This window comes from Saccostrea cucullata, unplaced genomic scaffold (genome assembly GCF_032062105.1).
Source record: "Saccostrea cucullata isolate Sc308-1 unplaced genomic scaffold, CSIRO_AGI_Scuc_v1 ctg357, whole genome shotgun sequence".
In the NCBI taxonomy this organism is placed as follows: domain Eukaryota; kingdom Metazoa; phylum Mollusca; class Bivalvia; order Ostreida; family Ostreidae; genus Saccostrea; species Saccostrea cuccullata.
Genome location: NW_026923836.1, coordinates 79,598 through 96,416, shown reverse-complemented (window position 1 = coordinate 96,416; position 16,819 = coordinate 79,598). Strand labels below are relative to the sequence as shown.

Below are 16,819 nucleotides of genomic sequence, written 5' to 3'. Positions count from 1 at the left end.
TGCAATTTTTTTTTCATTTATTCTCTCAAAAAACCATACAATGGTACAAGAGGTACATATATACATATTTACAATAATTATGGACGAGCAGAGATTACAGGAGGACAGACAGTGTCAAAAATCTTTGTAATAAATATACACAATTTTCGTAAAAATGCTGGATCTGTACTTGTCATCAAATTACAGAATTTTATTGTATTTGGGTGAACATAGTATTTCTGCAACAAAAAATCTTTTATAGCTTATATAAAAATTACATTCCAGTAAATAATGGAATTCACTCCTATCTGGTTATTATTACATAGATTGCACTTTCTTTCATTTCTTTCAACATTATTCCATCTACCCATCTCTATCGGAAGACGATGGTTACTTGTCCTGAATTTTGAAAAGATATTTCTAAATTTTCTTGGTAAAATAGTTAAATATTTTTTGTGCAATGGTTGTGCTTTAATTTCATCATGATAAACTAAAATTATAATTAGTGTTTTCTTCTTATGGTAGAATGTTAATTCATTTTACAGCATAAAAGAAATAATAGAAAAATGTCACATATTAAATAAATTTGATAAATGCTTTTTACTATTAATTTATATGAACTGAAACCTAATAAATAGAAAACATGGTTTAACTAACATTTAATGAGTAAACGTATATTGTACAAATAAATATGTACGAGTTATCTTTCTTTGACAATAAATACTAGTACGTGAGACGATGCTGTTTTATTTTTTCACGCAGTACGGAGTGCCTTCAGCTTAAATATTTCACAAAAATATTTTTTTTCTTGTAATAACTATGAATACATGCCTTCAAAAAAGAAAATTTTTAATGAGAAGAATAGCAGGGAAAAAATCAAATGTCTAATGTCAAGGCATTTAATCTTTGGCCGTTTTAGCAACCCAGATACAGGATTTTTAGGCGCCTGAATCTGTCCATAAGAACACGTCAAAAGTTTTTTGTGACAAACAAGTCTTCAAAATATTAAAAATGTTGAAGTACATTTCGTTACACACCTTGTTTACGATATTCAGAGCCAATGCCATATTATTTGGAGTATATGTTTGTGTAGTTAATTGATTAAAACCGGGGATTGGCTCGGGGTTGAAAATGAAAGGTTCTCTGTGTGTGATAACCTTGAATATCAAGGTCTTTTGGTTTTTTTTTAACATTCTTGAGGGTGCTTATATATTTTCTGAACAACAAAAGTACATTTAATGGTACTCGAAGGCATCTTATTATTCATATATAATAGTCTGACACTGTGCATTAAAAATCAAATGACTGTCGAAACTGATATACTTCTCACTCAACCTTAACCCCTATCTCTCTCTCTCTCTCTCTCTCTCTCTCTCTTGCATTTTTTTTTCACACCACTGTGTCAAATTTTATTAGGTTTCTAAGAAGGATGTTTCCTCATTTTACGCAAGAATGTTCACTTAAATACTTGGAATTATATTTGCTGAAAAATAACACTTGGGGTCGTTCAGGATTAATGTTTTCTATGTTTCATATCAATTAACAAATCAATGTTATTCAAATCCAAAACTGCAAACTTGAAAGAATTTGTTCCTAGCTAACACTTGGCCCAATAATGACTTCTAAGAATGTGCCGACTTGTAGAAGGGGGTATCCTTGTTATTCTATTTTGAATAATCATTTTAAATCTTATTTGCGGTCAGAAGCATAAAGAAACTTTTTAAGGCCTGGAAATGACCTTTAAATGGCATTTTGTGTTTGCTTTCATGGTAAACTCCTTTAAATAACTACCTCCATACCGTAACATGTAGGATGTGCATGCATTCATCAATACATATTTACAATCTCGCACACCGAGGTGTTATTTAAGTCATACCACGAAAACGAGGGGAGAGTGGGATGTTACAGCACAATTCATTGAAAGAGGATTTTTACAACATACAGAAATCTTAATGAAGATTATCAGAAATTTTTACTTTTGTATATACCTACACTTATTCCCTAATGTATAGTTATAGATTTTATTCATTAAGTGCTAAGATATAGCTTCTTTCATCGTCAGTGGAAAAGAACACATTTTATATTTGCTATCTAGAACCAGTTCCGAACTAGACTGACAGTAATTATTTAAAATGTCAAGACTGCATTTGTCGGCTAAATATCGGTAGCGACGTATTTAATTAATGTATCATTTGACCCTCAAAGTCTTGAGTCCGGTTCTTCTTTGGAATGATTATACATGTATAAATATTAAACAGATTAAAGAAGAAGATAAACGCTTGTCGATCTACTTAGTTTCAGATTTAAGAGTAAGTGACAAAATACTTAAAATATGGTAAATTATCAACATAAACTAAGCCGGCTAGTGAAGATCAAATGTACGAAGGTGACACCTTTTACTGTGTTGAAACTGTGAAAGACGCAAAGACCCGTGGAAGCTATTCCATTCTACGATTCGTATCGCGTACAATTATTGACCAGCTTTTCTTTTTTAACTCTAGGTGCGTTTGAAAATTTAAAATCAGTTGTATTTAGGACTTCATACGTATATTGAAAAACGTCAATGATTTTTATACTCGTTTTTTTTTACGCGATACAAGGCACACATATATGAGTTAATATATTTGGGCAAGGAGTAATTAATTATTGATTAATTAAGGGAGGCATCCTCCCACAATAATATTGTGAGCTATTGCTTCTATTTTTGGCTTGATTGATTATATGGAGAGCTTTTATACATTAGGACTTTCTAAATTTGCTGCTCTTACGCATATTGACAACATGTATTGTGGGGGTTTATTTGTTTGTTGACCAACTTTTTAGATTTTCTCCGTAATTAAAAATAGAAATTCCTTTGCTATAGAGATCTGTAATGGTATGTAAGAAATGTTTAAAGTGTAACATTTTTAAAGTATGAATTCTAGTGGTGGTGCCTCTTTTATGAGATATAGAATCCTGAATTCGTAGAAGTTGGCAGTATTTAGTATCTTTCGAGGAAAAAAAATTATTTTTTTTTTCAAATGACGAAATGGTTTAAAGAAAACATATTCATGTGCAATGTTGCGTTATATACATATATGGAAAAATATATGAATAAAGGGAAATGTTTTAAAACTGCAGGGTGTGGAAATTTTATCTATACTAGTATATCACATTTTCCTGATGTCATTCAAGCTAGATCATGTTCGCTTCATATTTTTTTCCCTCAATCTTTCTTCTGCAAATATTCAGTCACGACATTTCTCCTTTGAAATTTTGGACATTAATCGTAGACCATAAAACCTGGTCAGGGGTTTGTTAGACCCGTACGATGGTGTACACTTCACTTTTGTGGGTTGTGACCCCGTTACCTGCTCTTGGTAAACTTTCAGTAATATACCGGCCCTTATGTACACTCAAAAGTAAAATGCGAGCAGTAGTCTGGGTTGACCTTTGGGTTTATATAAAAGTCTTCTGATAGCACAGGTGCCGTTTCGGACAGTCTTGTTAAAGCTGTGTTTGTGTACCCTGTTACCTGCCTCTAATCTTACACAAGCACTGCACCGGGACAACCTCCACTTCTGTCGCACAATCTCGACTGTTGATGGCTTTATAATTTTCACAATAAAAAGAAGACATAATAGAGAAACATGGCAATGTTAGGCAATTTGCACAATTGATTCGATATTTTTATTATCCTCGATATGTTATAAATTGCACAATTGCTTCAAACAGATGAAGTAAGGGTTTAGTCGGTCGGATGCTCAAATGGTAGAAAGCCACACCATAGTACTTTAGTGACGTAAAATTAATTTTAAAGCGAATATGCAATTGATGATGCTGAAATCTAAATGACACGATAAAGCACGACATTAAATAAGATATCAGATCAAATTTGTACTGAAATTTTATATCAAGAAAATTTATCATTAAAAATAACCATATAAAGCAACTCCGATGTTACTGAAATACACTTTGTTTAACAACAATTGATCTAATGTCATATCTGAACATTGATTGATAGATCAATTGATTGACTTCAATACACACTTAATTGACCCTTTTGAAGTTAGAGCAGAGTACACAAACAGGTTTAAAATCAACTCCTTGTGTGAAAAGGACAGAACGCGAGCCTCTTTACTGTACTATTCAATGATCCGAGTCGTGGAGACATATTTTAACATTTGTACTCTGGCATGAGAACATTTTGTGCACTCAAATACACGATACATATGTTTGTACTGAAAGCGCTCTCTCACAGTGCCAACACTTCTATTACGAGGTGGTAATATTTTGATAAATTGAGAAACTTGTTAAATGGGAGAGGTTAATAGTTCCAATGTGATCAGACAGTTAACCAATTAAATTTACCATTTTATAATGCTTTTTATAAACATTGTCTTTCATGACCCGAAATATACACGTGGAGCTGGGTTCTTATCTTTGTAATCAACTGGTTAATTAATGGGATAACCAAACACCCCCTTATTTAACACAATTATACGCCCTCGGCATTTTTTGATTTTTTTTTTATTTCTTCCTTGCACATCTCCATGATCTCTAACAGGTCTGGCAGCAGAAAAGTATTCGCACACAAATTGAGTGTTTGAGGCAAAGCCCTATATCTAAGTGCTCTCTCTTTTTTAAAAAAAAAAAGAAAAAAGAAAAAAAAGTTTAGCTCTTTCGATGCTCAAGTTAATTCAAAGCTATAGAGGTTAAAGTTCTCGAATATTTTATTCCTTCAACATTGCTACTCCGAAACAAACATATCACCTTTCTTTACGAGAGGGGAAACCTAAAGACAAAATTGACCGATTTATAGCTGAACACGAATTCTGATGTTCAGTAATTAAAATCTGAAACGCCTATTTTATAAGGGATACATTTATTGTTATTGGCCCTTCTAGTCTGTATAAACAAGAATAGGTTAAAGTTTATCTTGCGCCAACTTAATGGTTCTAAAAGGTTTTAAGCGCAGTTCTAAAGGTTATTTGTGATATAGTGAATTTAATTAAGATATATGATTGATTATAAAGTAGTTACTTCACATGCATTTCCGCTTCTTTGCACACAAATAACTAAATTCAAAACAATTCTAATGCGTTTTATGCCATCATGGCGCAAATACATGAGTTTTCTTTGAAATAAAAATAAGGTTAACAAAAATTGAAATTAACGTATTTTAAAATTCATTTATAAAAATGCCGCCACCCGACCTTGATGTCACGCGCTTAAAATTTGATACAGTTACATTTTCACTTCAGCATTTCACCAACGGACAAAACCTGACCCATAGCTCACGATTCATGTATTCTAAAGTCTATTTCTTACTATCGTATTCCTAGTAAGACACCCACCAGTCAGACTGAATTTGAAAACTAGCTTCCCTCATGCAATGCGCGACATCAAAGTATTATGCAACCATCGACAGAGCGATGATCGTGACTTGATTTGTGATAGTGCTGAAGTGGGAGTAGGAAAATGTCGAAGCAAATATTTCTAAGTAATTCACGGCATGTAATTATTTGTTTTTTGTTAAAGAATCAATTTTTTACGTTTGTCAAATCTAGTTTACAAAAAAAAAAGAGAAAAAGAAAAAAACAAAAATGGGGAATTACGTGTTTTTTGCGAAATTTACTCACAGTCTATGGTTAACATACTGTAGTATATACATGCATATGTAACTCATTACCTATGGGCACTTAGATGGTCATACTGATTACCATGTGTTATAAAATATATTATTGTGCAGTAACTGTCAAATTTTACACCCCAAACTAGGTCAGATTATGATTGAAGGACAATATATAACATAAAACATGTCGACAACATATGCTGCTTATATATAAACCGTAATTACTGTTCACAATATTTGAACATGTCTGCGCACTGTAATGTCGATTTCATAGGGGATTGGTAATTCATTTCTCCTTTCCGGTGGCAATCCTTTCATCTGAACTAAATTGTATTTATGTACTTCTAACATGGCACATGTATTAAGTAAACAACGCTCAGCGTGTAGGTTTCTTTTTGTTATCGAATTTTCGTTTAATACGCTAGCTGTTGCGGTGTCAAGTGAAATAAAGATTATATTTATGTTGTATTTTATAATATTGTCAAATATGTTTCAAATGAGCTAGCTCAGCTTTTATCGATTACACAATGGAAACAGATGGGTTACATTCGCACGAGCACCTGCTATATGCGCGTTCAAACAAAACTGACTTTCTTTCGGTCATTAAAATTATAGATCTACAGTGTCATATACTAGTATATATATATAGTTTTCTTCAAATGTCCATTCATAACCATTTCCTGCAACTGAAAATGGCTCCTTTGTTTAAATGTTTTTGTCACCGATAATAAGTCATCATCAATTCATTAATATTCATGAAACCATAGACAACGAGTTATTTGGCCTTCAGTGTTACCTTATTGTATAAGTAAAATTACAGTATAGTCGCGACGTGTAAAGTATTGCAGTCCAGTGATTAATGCACTTTGTCAAATCACTCATATTATTAATGTTCGCGTAAAAGCTATAGGCGCAAAAGGCACAGACAGTATACCTAATAATTCTTTCTTTCTTTTTTTGTAATTTGCATATGCTGAAGATAATCTCCTCTTATTGTGTGTATAGCGTAAAGAATCCCACCTGCGTAGATCTTTTGCTAATTCAGGTATTTTATGCGTATGTGTGTAGAAACAGGCTGCCAAAGGGCAGAGAGTGCTGGCCTCTTACTGGTATAAGATTATTGTGTTGTACCATCTTATGCCATATTATTGATGTTTACCATCACTGGCCGATTTAAGTGAAAAGAAGAAAATGAACTGTAAGATGAGTTTTCCAGCAGTAATTGGCTTAATGGCCGGCCGCTCGTCTGGATTGTGCGCTATTGACTCTGCTGATAGAATAAGCAGATTGCAAAGCTAATCTTTTCAATAAATACCCATTCCACATCTGCCTCGCCAGTCACCTCGCGACAAGTAATAGGAGATGTCAATTAAAATTAGAAGAATAAATTCAATCTCTTTTCTGTGCCGTGCTTTTTAGCATGGCCATTGTGTTGTATCCTGGATCCAAGGGTCAAAGTTTGATCAGCCGAGAGCCACAATGTATCAATCCTACTGTGCAGACATTCTGATGTCCCGGCATTCTATGTTGTTGTCATTAAATAATGGGTCAAGGTCATTCAGCCTGGGGTTATAACCTTTGAACGGACAAATGGAGATAGCAAAGGTCAAAATGACAGATATTCCTGTATCCCTATATTCTAAGTAATAGCAGTCACAAAATTAATTGCTAAAGTTTTTACAGCAATTTTAGTTTTTACTAAAAAATATTTCTCATTTAACTGAAATGGTATCCATCCTAAAGCTTAATCTTTTTCACATCTACTATCACGTATAAGCTTAATCTCTTTACATATACATATACTATCCTATATCTGGAATCTGCTAGATCTGGATTTGCTTTGTTTGGTTTCTATTTCTTTAATATATGTCAAACAGAATTATAGCACTACAGTGCGTTAGCTGATGGTTCCCGTTGCGGATGAGGATCAAATATCTGTTATCGAAAGTACAAATCTTGTCCTTGGTACTGGATCTGGCAATCAGTGTACGTGTAAACTGCTGCCCGTATACATTTTAAAAGATCCTCTTTTTTTCTCTTGATTCGGAAAACACATGAATGGGATTCTTTAATTTAAGAAATTCAACTGATAAATAATTGATTGTTCAGAAAAGACAATTTACAGTTCCTTTTACTCTTTGCATTGTTATGCGTGTTTTAAACGATACATTGTTCCCATATTCGATTTATAGCTGTTGATTTGAACATATTTTATTGTAATATAATTACAAAGGGATTCCAAGTACTGAATACTTATAACGCTCTCCCTATACATGTAAATTACACATTTATATTGTCACAGTTAAACATGCTATATAAAGTATTCAGAATTTGCAAAAGTAAACAAAATGATGCATTTTGCATATATGTATGAATATATAAAAGTTAAATAAATTCATATATCAATATTGGTACAGTAATTAACAAGGAAATCTACCAGAATGCTTAATAAATGTTTGAACTAAAGAAAAGAGATGTTCATTCTCTGCAGCACTCAGTGATTCAACCCCCCATAATAAAACATGTGTATCTAGTATGTGGATTGTATCAAATTGTAAAAAATTATGTAAATTTATAGCTGTTCATTGAGGTATAGAGCTTTAGCGATGCTGTCTATAGATAGCCTTATAGATGTTTTATAATATGGTTAATATAATATCCTTGTTTTGATCGCAGAAATGTCATTACTAAGTAAAGTAAGTGTATATTTATAAATACACAAAACTGACATTCCTCAGCATAACTACCATGTGGTCTTCAGGTCTCTGTCCTTTAGGATTAAGGGTCCTCGCCCTTTATGGCGGTTTCCCAACGATCCTTCAGTGTCGTGCAGCCAATATAGCGGATGAATGTGATGAAACTATATTCAATAATGCCATGTAATTTTTCGCTAGAAGGTCGAGGGCTTTGACTCAGTGGACAAGACAGTCACACTGTCTTGCTCAAAGGGTCGTCCATAACTAAGCCCGATAAGTAATTGACGAGATCGGTATTCAGAACTGATGATGCATTGAATCTTGGATGTCTATTAAACATTGTTTATTATTAATCTTTCCTCGACTGTTAATTTGTGATCGCTTGACTACTGTATTGTTTCATGCCAAAATCAGTTATGTCCAGACGAAACATCGGTTCCCATTATTTATTGACATTATCTGAGCTCAGGCGCAGTATACGCTAAATAAACGCATATGCCTACATTTATGTATCTGATCTGCCTTAGATCATTAGAACACTAACTGTAAACTAACTGGCATTTCAATATCATATCATTCAATCTTAACTTGTGATTTTTCAACTTATCAGATGTCGACATCCCGAGGAATACGATAATTATAATTTTTATGTATTGTGAAATCAAGATTTAGTCACATATTTAAGGTTATTTAGGACTAATAAGCAGCCAGTTGTCTCACAAGGAACGCATTATGAGAAAATGATTTTGATATGCTTTAAATATTATACAACCGAGGAAATGTCATGCTGTACATTACGACATTTTAAATGAATAATGAGTTATGATATTTGACTCAAAGAGCCGGATTTTGTCCAAAAGACAGTGCTGACGCATTGTCAATTTCTGTATAGGCCCAAAGTCTTCCGTTATTTCCTCGTCCGTATTAGTTCGTCTGCTTGTACGAATAGGGACGTAAACCATTAACTATCGTCTGTGAAATGTACATCAACTTCCTGAAATAATCACGCTGCTTTTCCCGAAATCTACAATACTGCCACTTGTTGAGTTTTTTTTTTTCATTGTTCAAGAACAAAGAGTAAACCAATTATGAGAAACCATTCTTTTTGTTCGGTTTTTCTGCATTACAGTGTTATCTTGTTCTCTTTCCTCTCTGTGTTTTTAATCAAATTAGATACGTTATAAAAAATCTTAAAGAATTCCTTTTACTTTCTTACAGATCTATAATAACATTTTTAAAGGATATGCAAAAAAAAAAAAAAATAATAATAATCTTTTGAAGTGTAAAAGGGAATCTAGTTTCCTGTTTTGTTACGCCATATTTATCGACTCTTGCATGGATAGTTTTGATATGTGAAAAGAGAGATAAATAATTATGATAAAAACGTCGTTTATTTCCAAGAACTCGTGGCTCATGCCCTTGTAATGGAATGTTATTTAAAAATGTGGGCAAAGAAGTGTTCCTATGATTTACGAAGCCGCCAACTCGTTTGATAAATAATTGAAGCATGCCGGTTATTATAAGTAATGTCAAAAATCTATGGTATACCTCTCCCCCGCAGAATATTTACTATTGATCCGCCGATGAAATGTAATCCATTGTTGAATACACAGTAACCTTGAGATAATATTCATATGACATTTCAGATTGGCACTGTAAAACTGACAGCTTCAACTAATCGCCCACAATGCAATGAATTCATTATGTCTTACTTCAAAGGTATTGTGTACATTTTTTGCAAGCTTTTCCCCTCAGCTTGCTAAGCAAAATGAAATTTGTAAAATTTTGTGTCTCCACGTTATGATTAGGTAAAACAAATTGATCATTTTAGTTATTATTAATGGAGCATAATTAGAACTACACACGCATCATATTTTTTTGCTGTAATATCTTCTCTGTGTAATGGTTTATCATTTGGTCTGATTTCAATCTCTGCGTTCGTTGAAATAACGTGTAGAATTTGAATAACATTAACAAATCGAAGGGAAAAATTACTCTTTTTTTCAGAGCAAAAAAAATTCAAAGCACGTTTACTTGCTGGCTACAGTAACCCTAGCAGACTTACTATTAATTTATACGAATAACATTATAAAAATGTAGTCCCATTCAAGTATTGGTGACGGGTGGCCATTTCCCCCATACAATAATAACCCCTGCAGGTGATACGGCTGTGCGGTGTGCCAGTGTCTGCTTCTAGACCCCCAACTCTTTATCAAGTTAAACAGATGTTTCCACTAGGGGTTTGGTACAAAAAAAGAACTTGTATTCATTTTGTATCGTCTGCAATGGTGACTAGCCCTGATACAAAAAAAAATCTTCAAATGGTTTTAATCAAAGGAAACCCTTGGACGAAAAAAAATTCTTTTGTACAGAAAGGTTGTTTACATTGTAAAACTTTATTGATGGCGACAGTTTCACTCGCTGGTGCCATTTAAATTAAAATACTAAACAAACGAGACTGTGGATCAATTAATCAAAAATTCAATCTCTTGACGACATCACAAGAAATCATACGTTATTACTGAAAATGATAATCAAATAAAAACATGCATTTTTAATTTTGTTGGGACAAGGAATAATAGAAGGGAAATTACCAAGTGTATATTATATCATTTGAAGAAGGAATCAGCTCATGACGTCAATGAATGGGATATACTTCAACGATGTCATATGATTTAAAAATCAATCAAAACAAACAAAAAGGTGTAAGAACAGCGTGTTGATATAACATGGATGGCCGAGGTCCAGGTTTGTGACCATGTGTACATATATGATTTATGTACACCTTTCCCTGTTGTAACACTTTGGGCCGTTAAACTTCGCCCTAGGCAAGCGTTAATGATTATTTCAAGCATTATGTAAAATTACCACATATCCAACGTGAAAACAGAATTCCAACCACTCACTGAAAGCTGTTGTGAATCATGACAACTTTTATTAATAAACAATGCATTGCATATAAATAAACTTAATATAAATACCATTCCATGAAATGAATACATTACTAAGCAGACATGATGTTTCTCTCAAAACATATATAATACTTGGAGCGCTTTTTTACACACAAATAGTCGAAATATTTCCACAGACATTTATTCGTTTTGGCATTCGCTACGTCTCTTCTAAAGCATGTATTAAGTTATTTAACACGTCCATGTCAGAACAAATTTGCCTTTCACTACAAGATTTGTGCACAGAGGAACTCACGGACAAAGTGTCAACATCACTTAAAGTGTCATTATTTACACAATATGGCGAAGTCTCTGGTATAACACAGTCCACCCCGTTATCCCCGGGATCCGCCCGTGGGGAGTCTGTTTGATCCTCTCGTCCCTCATTCACTAACCTTTGAGTAAGTTGGTCTGTGATCATTTTATCCGAATCATCCGGTAAAGAAAACGGATCTTCAAACACGGAATCCGGTGATGCTAGATAACTATTATTGAGCACATCATAACCGTAACTAGGTCGTAACTTGTATATACAATTTTTGTAACCTTGATATTTCTTTTCCTCTCGAATTTCTTGTTGTAGTTTTTTAAGTGTGTTATTTATCAACACTGACCGGGTCAAAAAATATTCAGGATCCTCCATTTGTCTAAGTTTTTGAATAGACATTTTCAGAACTTTCCTCCTCTCTTCCTTGCGTTCCTTGGGGGTGTTGTGGAATGGAGAAATTCTTTTCGCAGGACGCCCCTCTAATTCGTCCACACATTTCCTCTTGACACCAACATATTCAGGATTTAATTTCATGGTCATGGCATTATTCCATCACTTATTTTCAGATGATATTTATAAGCTGTCAAGAGATGAAATAAACAAACATTAAATATCAACAATAATTTTCAAATTCCTTATCAAGAACGTTTGTGTTTTATCCGTGTAATTTTTATCCCTAGTCGCGCGACAAACAAAGGAACTGTGGAGTCTTGTTCAAGTGTTATTCTCTATTAACTCGTTGAGCGTCCCGAACAGCTCGAGATAATAGATACACGGCGGCGTCAGATCGATTTAAGTTCTTATTCCACTAGTTCACCCCCGGTTTGCGATACAACAATATGCCTTTTACTGCTCGTTCACCTTTTTGATGTGCAATTTACACGGCGATTTAATCGTGACGTAACGAGGTGACTTGAGCCACTGAACCTTCAAAACGTGAACATCTTTTCTGACATATGCTTTGTATATCCATATCCGTCACCAGGTAATCATATCCTTTTCTATAATAAATAATCCCCTCTCTTCCCAGTCAAAGCTGTAGCCTGTATTTGTAAACTACCTATTCACACACACATAATTAAAGGACTACCGACTAGCCATATATATCCGGAATTAATTTATTTATCCCAGTGGCACTTCTATCTCTTTTTCAAACTGATAAGATATAAACTTTATCCTGTCATCCTTAAATTTGTAAACATGTAGGCTTTGTTAAAAACAATCGTTTTCGCTAACAACTAAGACTTGTAACTCGCTAGAACACACATTGTGTTTCTGATTTAGAAGTCGCATGAGGTTCATTGCCGAAGGGAGAGTTGCTACTAGTCTCTTTTTAATGCACGTCAAAATACATTAAAAAGTGGATTACGTGCAGTTAGGGTGGTTACCGTTCTTTTGATTGTAATTAAACAAAAATTTCTTTCTAGCTGGGAGGAGTCTGTTTTTGACATGCTGATTAAGGTATTTAATTTGTTTATATTTGTACGTTTAAAATGCCCTGAGGTAAAAATATCATTTTTCCAAAACGACCATTTGATTAAACTCTTAATGCCTGTGCATGGTTGTTTTTTAAATACTCCCAAGGCTAACCGAGGTCAAACGCATAAAATCTTTTAGCACCTGTCTAAAATCAAATATAATGATTTTGACCGGTGTTCATAAAGAGAAAGAGCGGGAGGGAGTGAAAATATTTACCTTTGTTGATGAAGCGGGCCTTGACATTCACTAAGACGTCTGCCTTCAACTGTCACTTTGACACTTCTCTTTGTCCAATAAGTTAACTCCAAGAAAATCTCTTTGTGGCGTAACCCAGTTTCTGCTTCTCGAGACAGCAGCTTCCGCGGGTCAAACACCAGTTACACTGCCACTTAGTAAGACCGATCCAGCACTAGGCCTATTTTCAACTAGAAGGGGAAAAATATATATAGACTCTATTATTCCTCGAAATCAATAAGCCGTGAAACATGTAACACAATATTTAGAAATTAGTCGTCACTGAAGATTTTTCAGTACTTCCATGACAATGTTTTCTCATAAAATGATGGGAACACAAAAATGAGTTTTACTGTTGAAAAGAAAAACAGCGTCTATCCAGTGTAACTGGTCATAATCGTATGAGCGCCTAACGAGACGCACATGTTGATAACATGAGCTCTCCAATCACGGCTTGACATGCTATTTGTTATGCTCAGAAGTTTAATACACAATTTTTCCAGAATCTTTTTATTTTGTCGCTAGAATGGTTTTCAATCAACGTCTGGTTTCATAAAAATACCAATATGTCATGTGTGCCTTTGAAACCTACATATTTTAAATTAATTATCCTCTAATTATCAGCTTTACTTCCTTTTTGTACCAAACTTGATCATTTTGACAAAGGAACTAAGATACCGAAGTATGATTTTAACGATTAGTTTTTTCCCTATCATTTTGAAAAGTGTTTCCTCAAAAAAAAAATCCCTAGTAATAAATGTAATGATTAATAGACCAGACTTGAACAAGCTCTATGGGCACAAAATCCGCCGCGGGCGCTCGGGCGCCACTTACAACAGAAACGTACATTTATCAATGTGAATCAAGACTAACCAAAGAAAATAGAAAATGTCTTCAACCGAAGCGATTGACACGAAAATTAATATTATCTCTTTTCTAAAAACGAGGGGGAGATATGCTAGCTTGATTTATTTTTACATCTATGAGTAAATGACATACCTGTTATAAATAAATAATCCAAAGTTCAATCACATGTATGTCAGTTCCCTGAATTAACTCATCACTTGTGTTTCTTTTTAAAGCTTACAATGGATTAAGTATTTAATTCATCATTTCAGGAAAATAAACGAGGCCGAGAAGAGAAAACAATAAACAACTTCCAAACAAACAAAACACGTCTGCTTAATGTTACAGGTCATCTAAGGAATAAACACCTTCATTTTGTCCTGTGACAAATTGATTCTTAAAGATAGCAACAACAGACATGCTCCTAAGTAGTAAATATATATCCCAGTATAATCCCACACACTTTGCCTTCCTCAGCTCAGATCTCAATTTTATCTCATGAAAAAAAAAATCAAAAAGAGCTATCCTAAACATGATGTCATGTATATACTAGTATATATACCAAAAAGTTGTACCAGTGTATCAAACCCGTACCTTCTTCCAAGGCCAAAGAACAACAAAGGAAAGGTATGATATCGGGTGCCTTGTTCCGACACAGCTGCCGATTTTTAAGTTTGTTTAAATGCCATATCGGGATTGTTACGAACACACGAGAGTTTATAGCCTTAATCTGCGTACCCGTCACATCAAATAGTCAGTTTAATGAGCCGCTTACGCTATCCTTTGCGATCGAATTACTTGGCCCACCTGTAGGCCAGCAGAAGCGAGATCCGCCTCTAAATTCACAAATTATTCTTTATCCTCCGTAATCATCAATTATTGAAGAAAGCAGATTTTGTCGACTGATCCCACATCTAATTACTACGCGAACTTAATATACCACACTGCTTGAATATGATTAATCAACGATCAAATCGGTTTACCTATATAACCAATGTCCCCATAAAACGGCTACCTACATACCTTAGCGTGAATTTTCATACGTCTGAATCCTTTGATGGCAAACACGTGTACTGTTGATTTAAATTGATCGCACGCATTATGAAAACAATTACTACCTGACATTTTAAATTAGAGATAAAAATATGCTTACCTTTAAATAATCATCCCCGGGGAACAAAATATGACTTTTTAACACCTAAACTGATAATAACAATAATATTTTGTGTGCATTGATTATTTAAACATTTATTTGAGAATATTTTAAGGGATTGGCGATTTTCCTTACCTGCCTCTATCCCCGATCAATCAGAAATTGAGAACGCGCACGCTCACATGCACGTAAATCTCGTTAGCGACCGGTTAGTGATGTGTCATGTTTCATATAAATTTGACGCCGAGGGCATTTTTGATATGTTAGCGTATTTGCATATACATACATTGTCCACTGAAAAGGTAATCACGTTCTTAACAAAGTTTAATGCTGTAATTAATGTCACCAACAAAATAACAATGTATCTCAACCTTTTTCAATTACATTTACATTACATTTTTCAGTTACATTTTCGCCCATCGAAATAGAGAGATTACATGTGCAATTTGGTAACACATATTAAGTTTTATGTATATGCCCCTCTCCCCAAGTTTTTCAATTTTTAACTGGATACAATCTTGATTTTAACAGACGAAGACAATAACAAGAACGTGTGCTTCTCAGATATTTGCTATAGTGGTTAGCCTCAAGTAATGGGCCCTTATTAATTGCTGTAGACTTGATAATTGTGCATTAACAGACAACAGACACAAACGAAGAACACTGTCAAAACCGAAGTACGAATCATTAATAATCACACTTCTTAATCCATTTTGAATCATTTGAAAGAGAACGGTAATTTAAGGGTGTACCGCCTTGGACTAGATTTACCTGGCAAAGATAATGACAAATAATGCATGGAAAGCTCCGAGACTGATAGTGATAATAAATACGCTAACAATTTAACACGTAGATGTTAATGATTATTTTCTAGAAAAATTATTTTTATTCTTTTTAAGAATAAAGCCCGTGTGGTCATTAACAATGCAAAATATATTTTCAGTAACAAAAATGTATATTAAAAAAAACCTTTGATTAATTACAGCTATAAGCAAGGTGAGCAAAAACAAAATCAAAACAAGATGTGTTTATGAAACACTATGCGCCCGGCGGCAACAAAGTTATAAAAAAACTATTTTTAGCATATAGGTCATAAGGTCATTGATATTAATGTTATTTGAAAGAACTTTAGTAGGGGAGTATGCATACCAAATATGAAGTCTATATTTCCTATGGTTCAAAATTTATGGCAAAAGTTCGAAAATAACTATTTTTAGCATTAAGGTCACAGTCAAGGTCACAAGGTCAATGACTTTGGTGTCATTCGTATGAGCTTTATTAGTGAAGTATGCATACCAAATATGAAGTCTCTACCTCCTATGCTTCAAAAGTTATGGCAAAAGTTTGAAAAAGCTATTTTTAGCATGTAGGTCACAGTCAAGGTCGCAAGGTCATTGACCTTGGTGTCTTTTGAAAGATCTTTATTAGTGGAATATGCGTACCAAATATGAAGTCTATATATCTCAAGGTTCAAATGTTATGGCGAAGGTTCAAGTTTTCAGCAGACAGACAAACAGACAGGACAAAACAATATACGCCTCGGATCTATCGATCCGGGCGCATAATAACAAATAACAAGATGTGTTTGTGAAACACTGA

At 33.9% G+C, this 16,819-nt stretch overlaps 1 protein-coding gene across 4 annotated transcripts; it reads right to left on the bottom strand.

The window, feature by feature from the left end:
• Positions 1-11,202: 11,202 nt before the first annotated feature.
• Positions 11,203-15,373, bottom strand: LOC134265020 (uncharacterized). Of its 4 annotated transcripts, none has more exons than XM_062747262.1 (3): positions 15,356-15,373; positions 13,204-13,412; positions 11,203-12,088 (listed from the first exon to the last, which is right to left on the bottom strand). In XM_062747262.1, exon 3 carries the CDS (start codon positions 12,046-12,048, stop codon positions 11,401-11,403), a length of 648 nt encoding a protein of 215 aa, XP_062603246.1. In that variant the 5' UTR covers positions 12,049-12,088; positions 13,204-13,412; positions 15,356-15,373; the 3' UTR covers positions 11,203-11,400. The 4 variants fall into 4 exon arrangements, with proteins under 4 accessions (XP_062603246.1, XP_062603243.1, XP_062603245.1 ...); XM_062747259.1 differs by lacking the exon at positions 15,356-15,373 and adding an exon at positions 14,221-14,422; XM_062747261.1 differs by lacking the exon at positions 15,356-15,373 and adding an exon at positions 13,575-13,691.
• Between the last annotated feature and the right edge of the window lie 1,446 nt (positions 15,374-16,819).

Coding starts and splice junctions, on each gene's coding strand:
- LOC134265020 (XM_062747262.1), bottom strand. CDS start 12,048: ATGACCATGAAATTAAATCCTGAATATGTTGGTGTCAAGAGGAAATGT.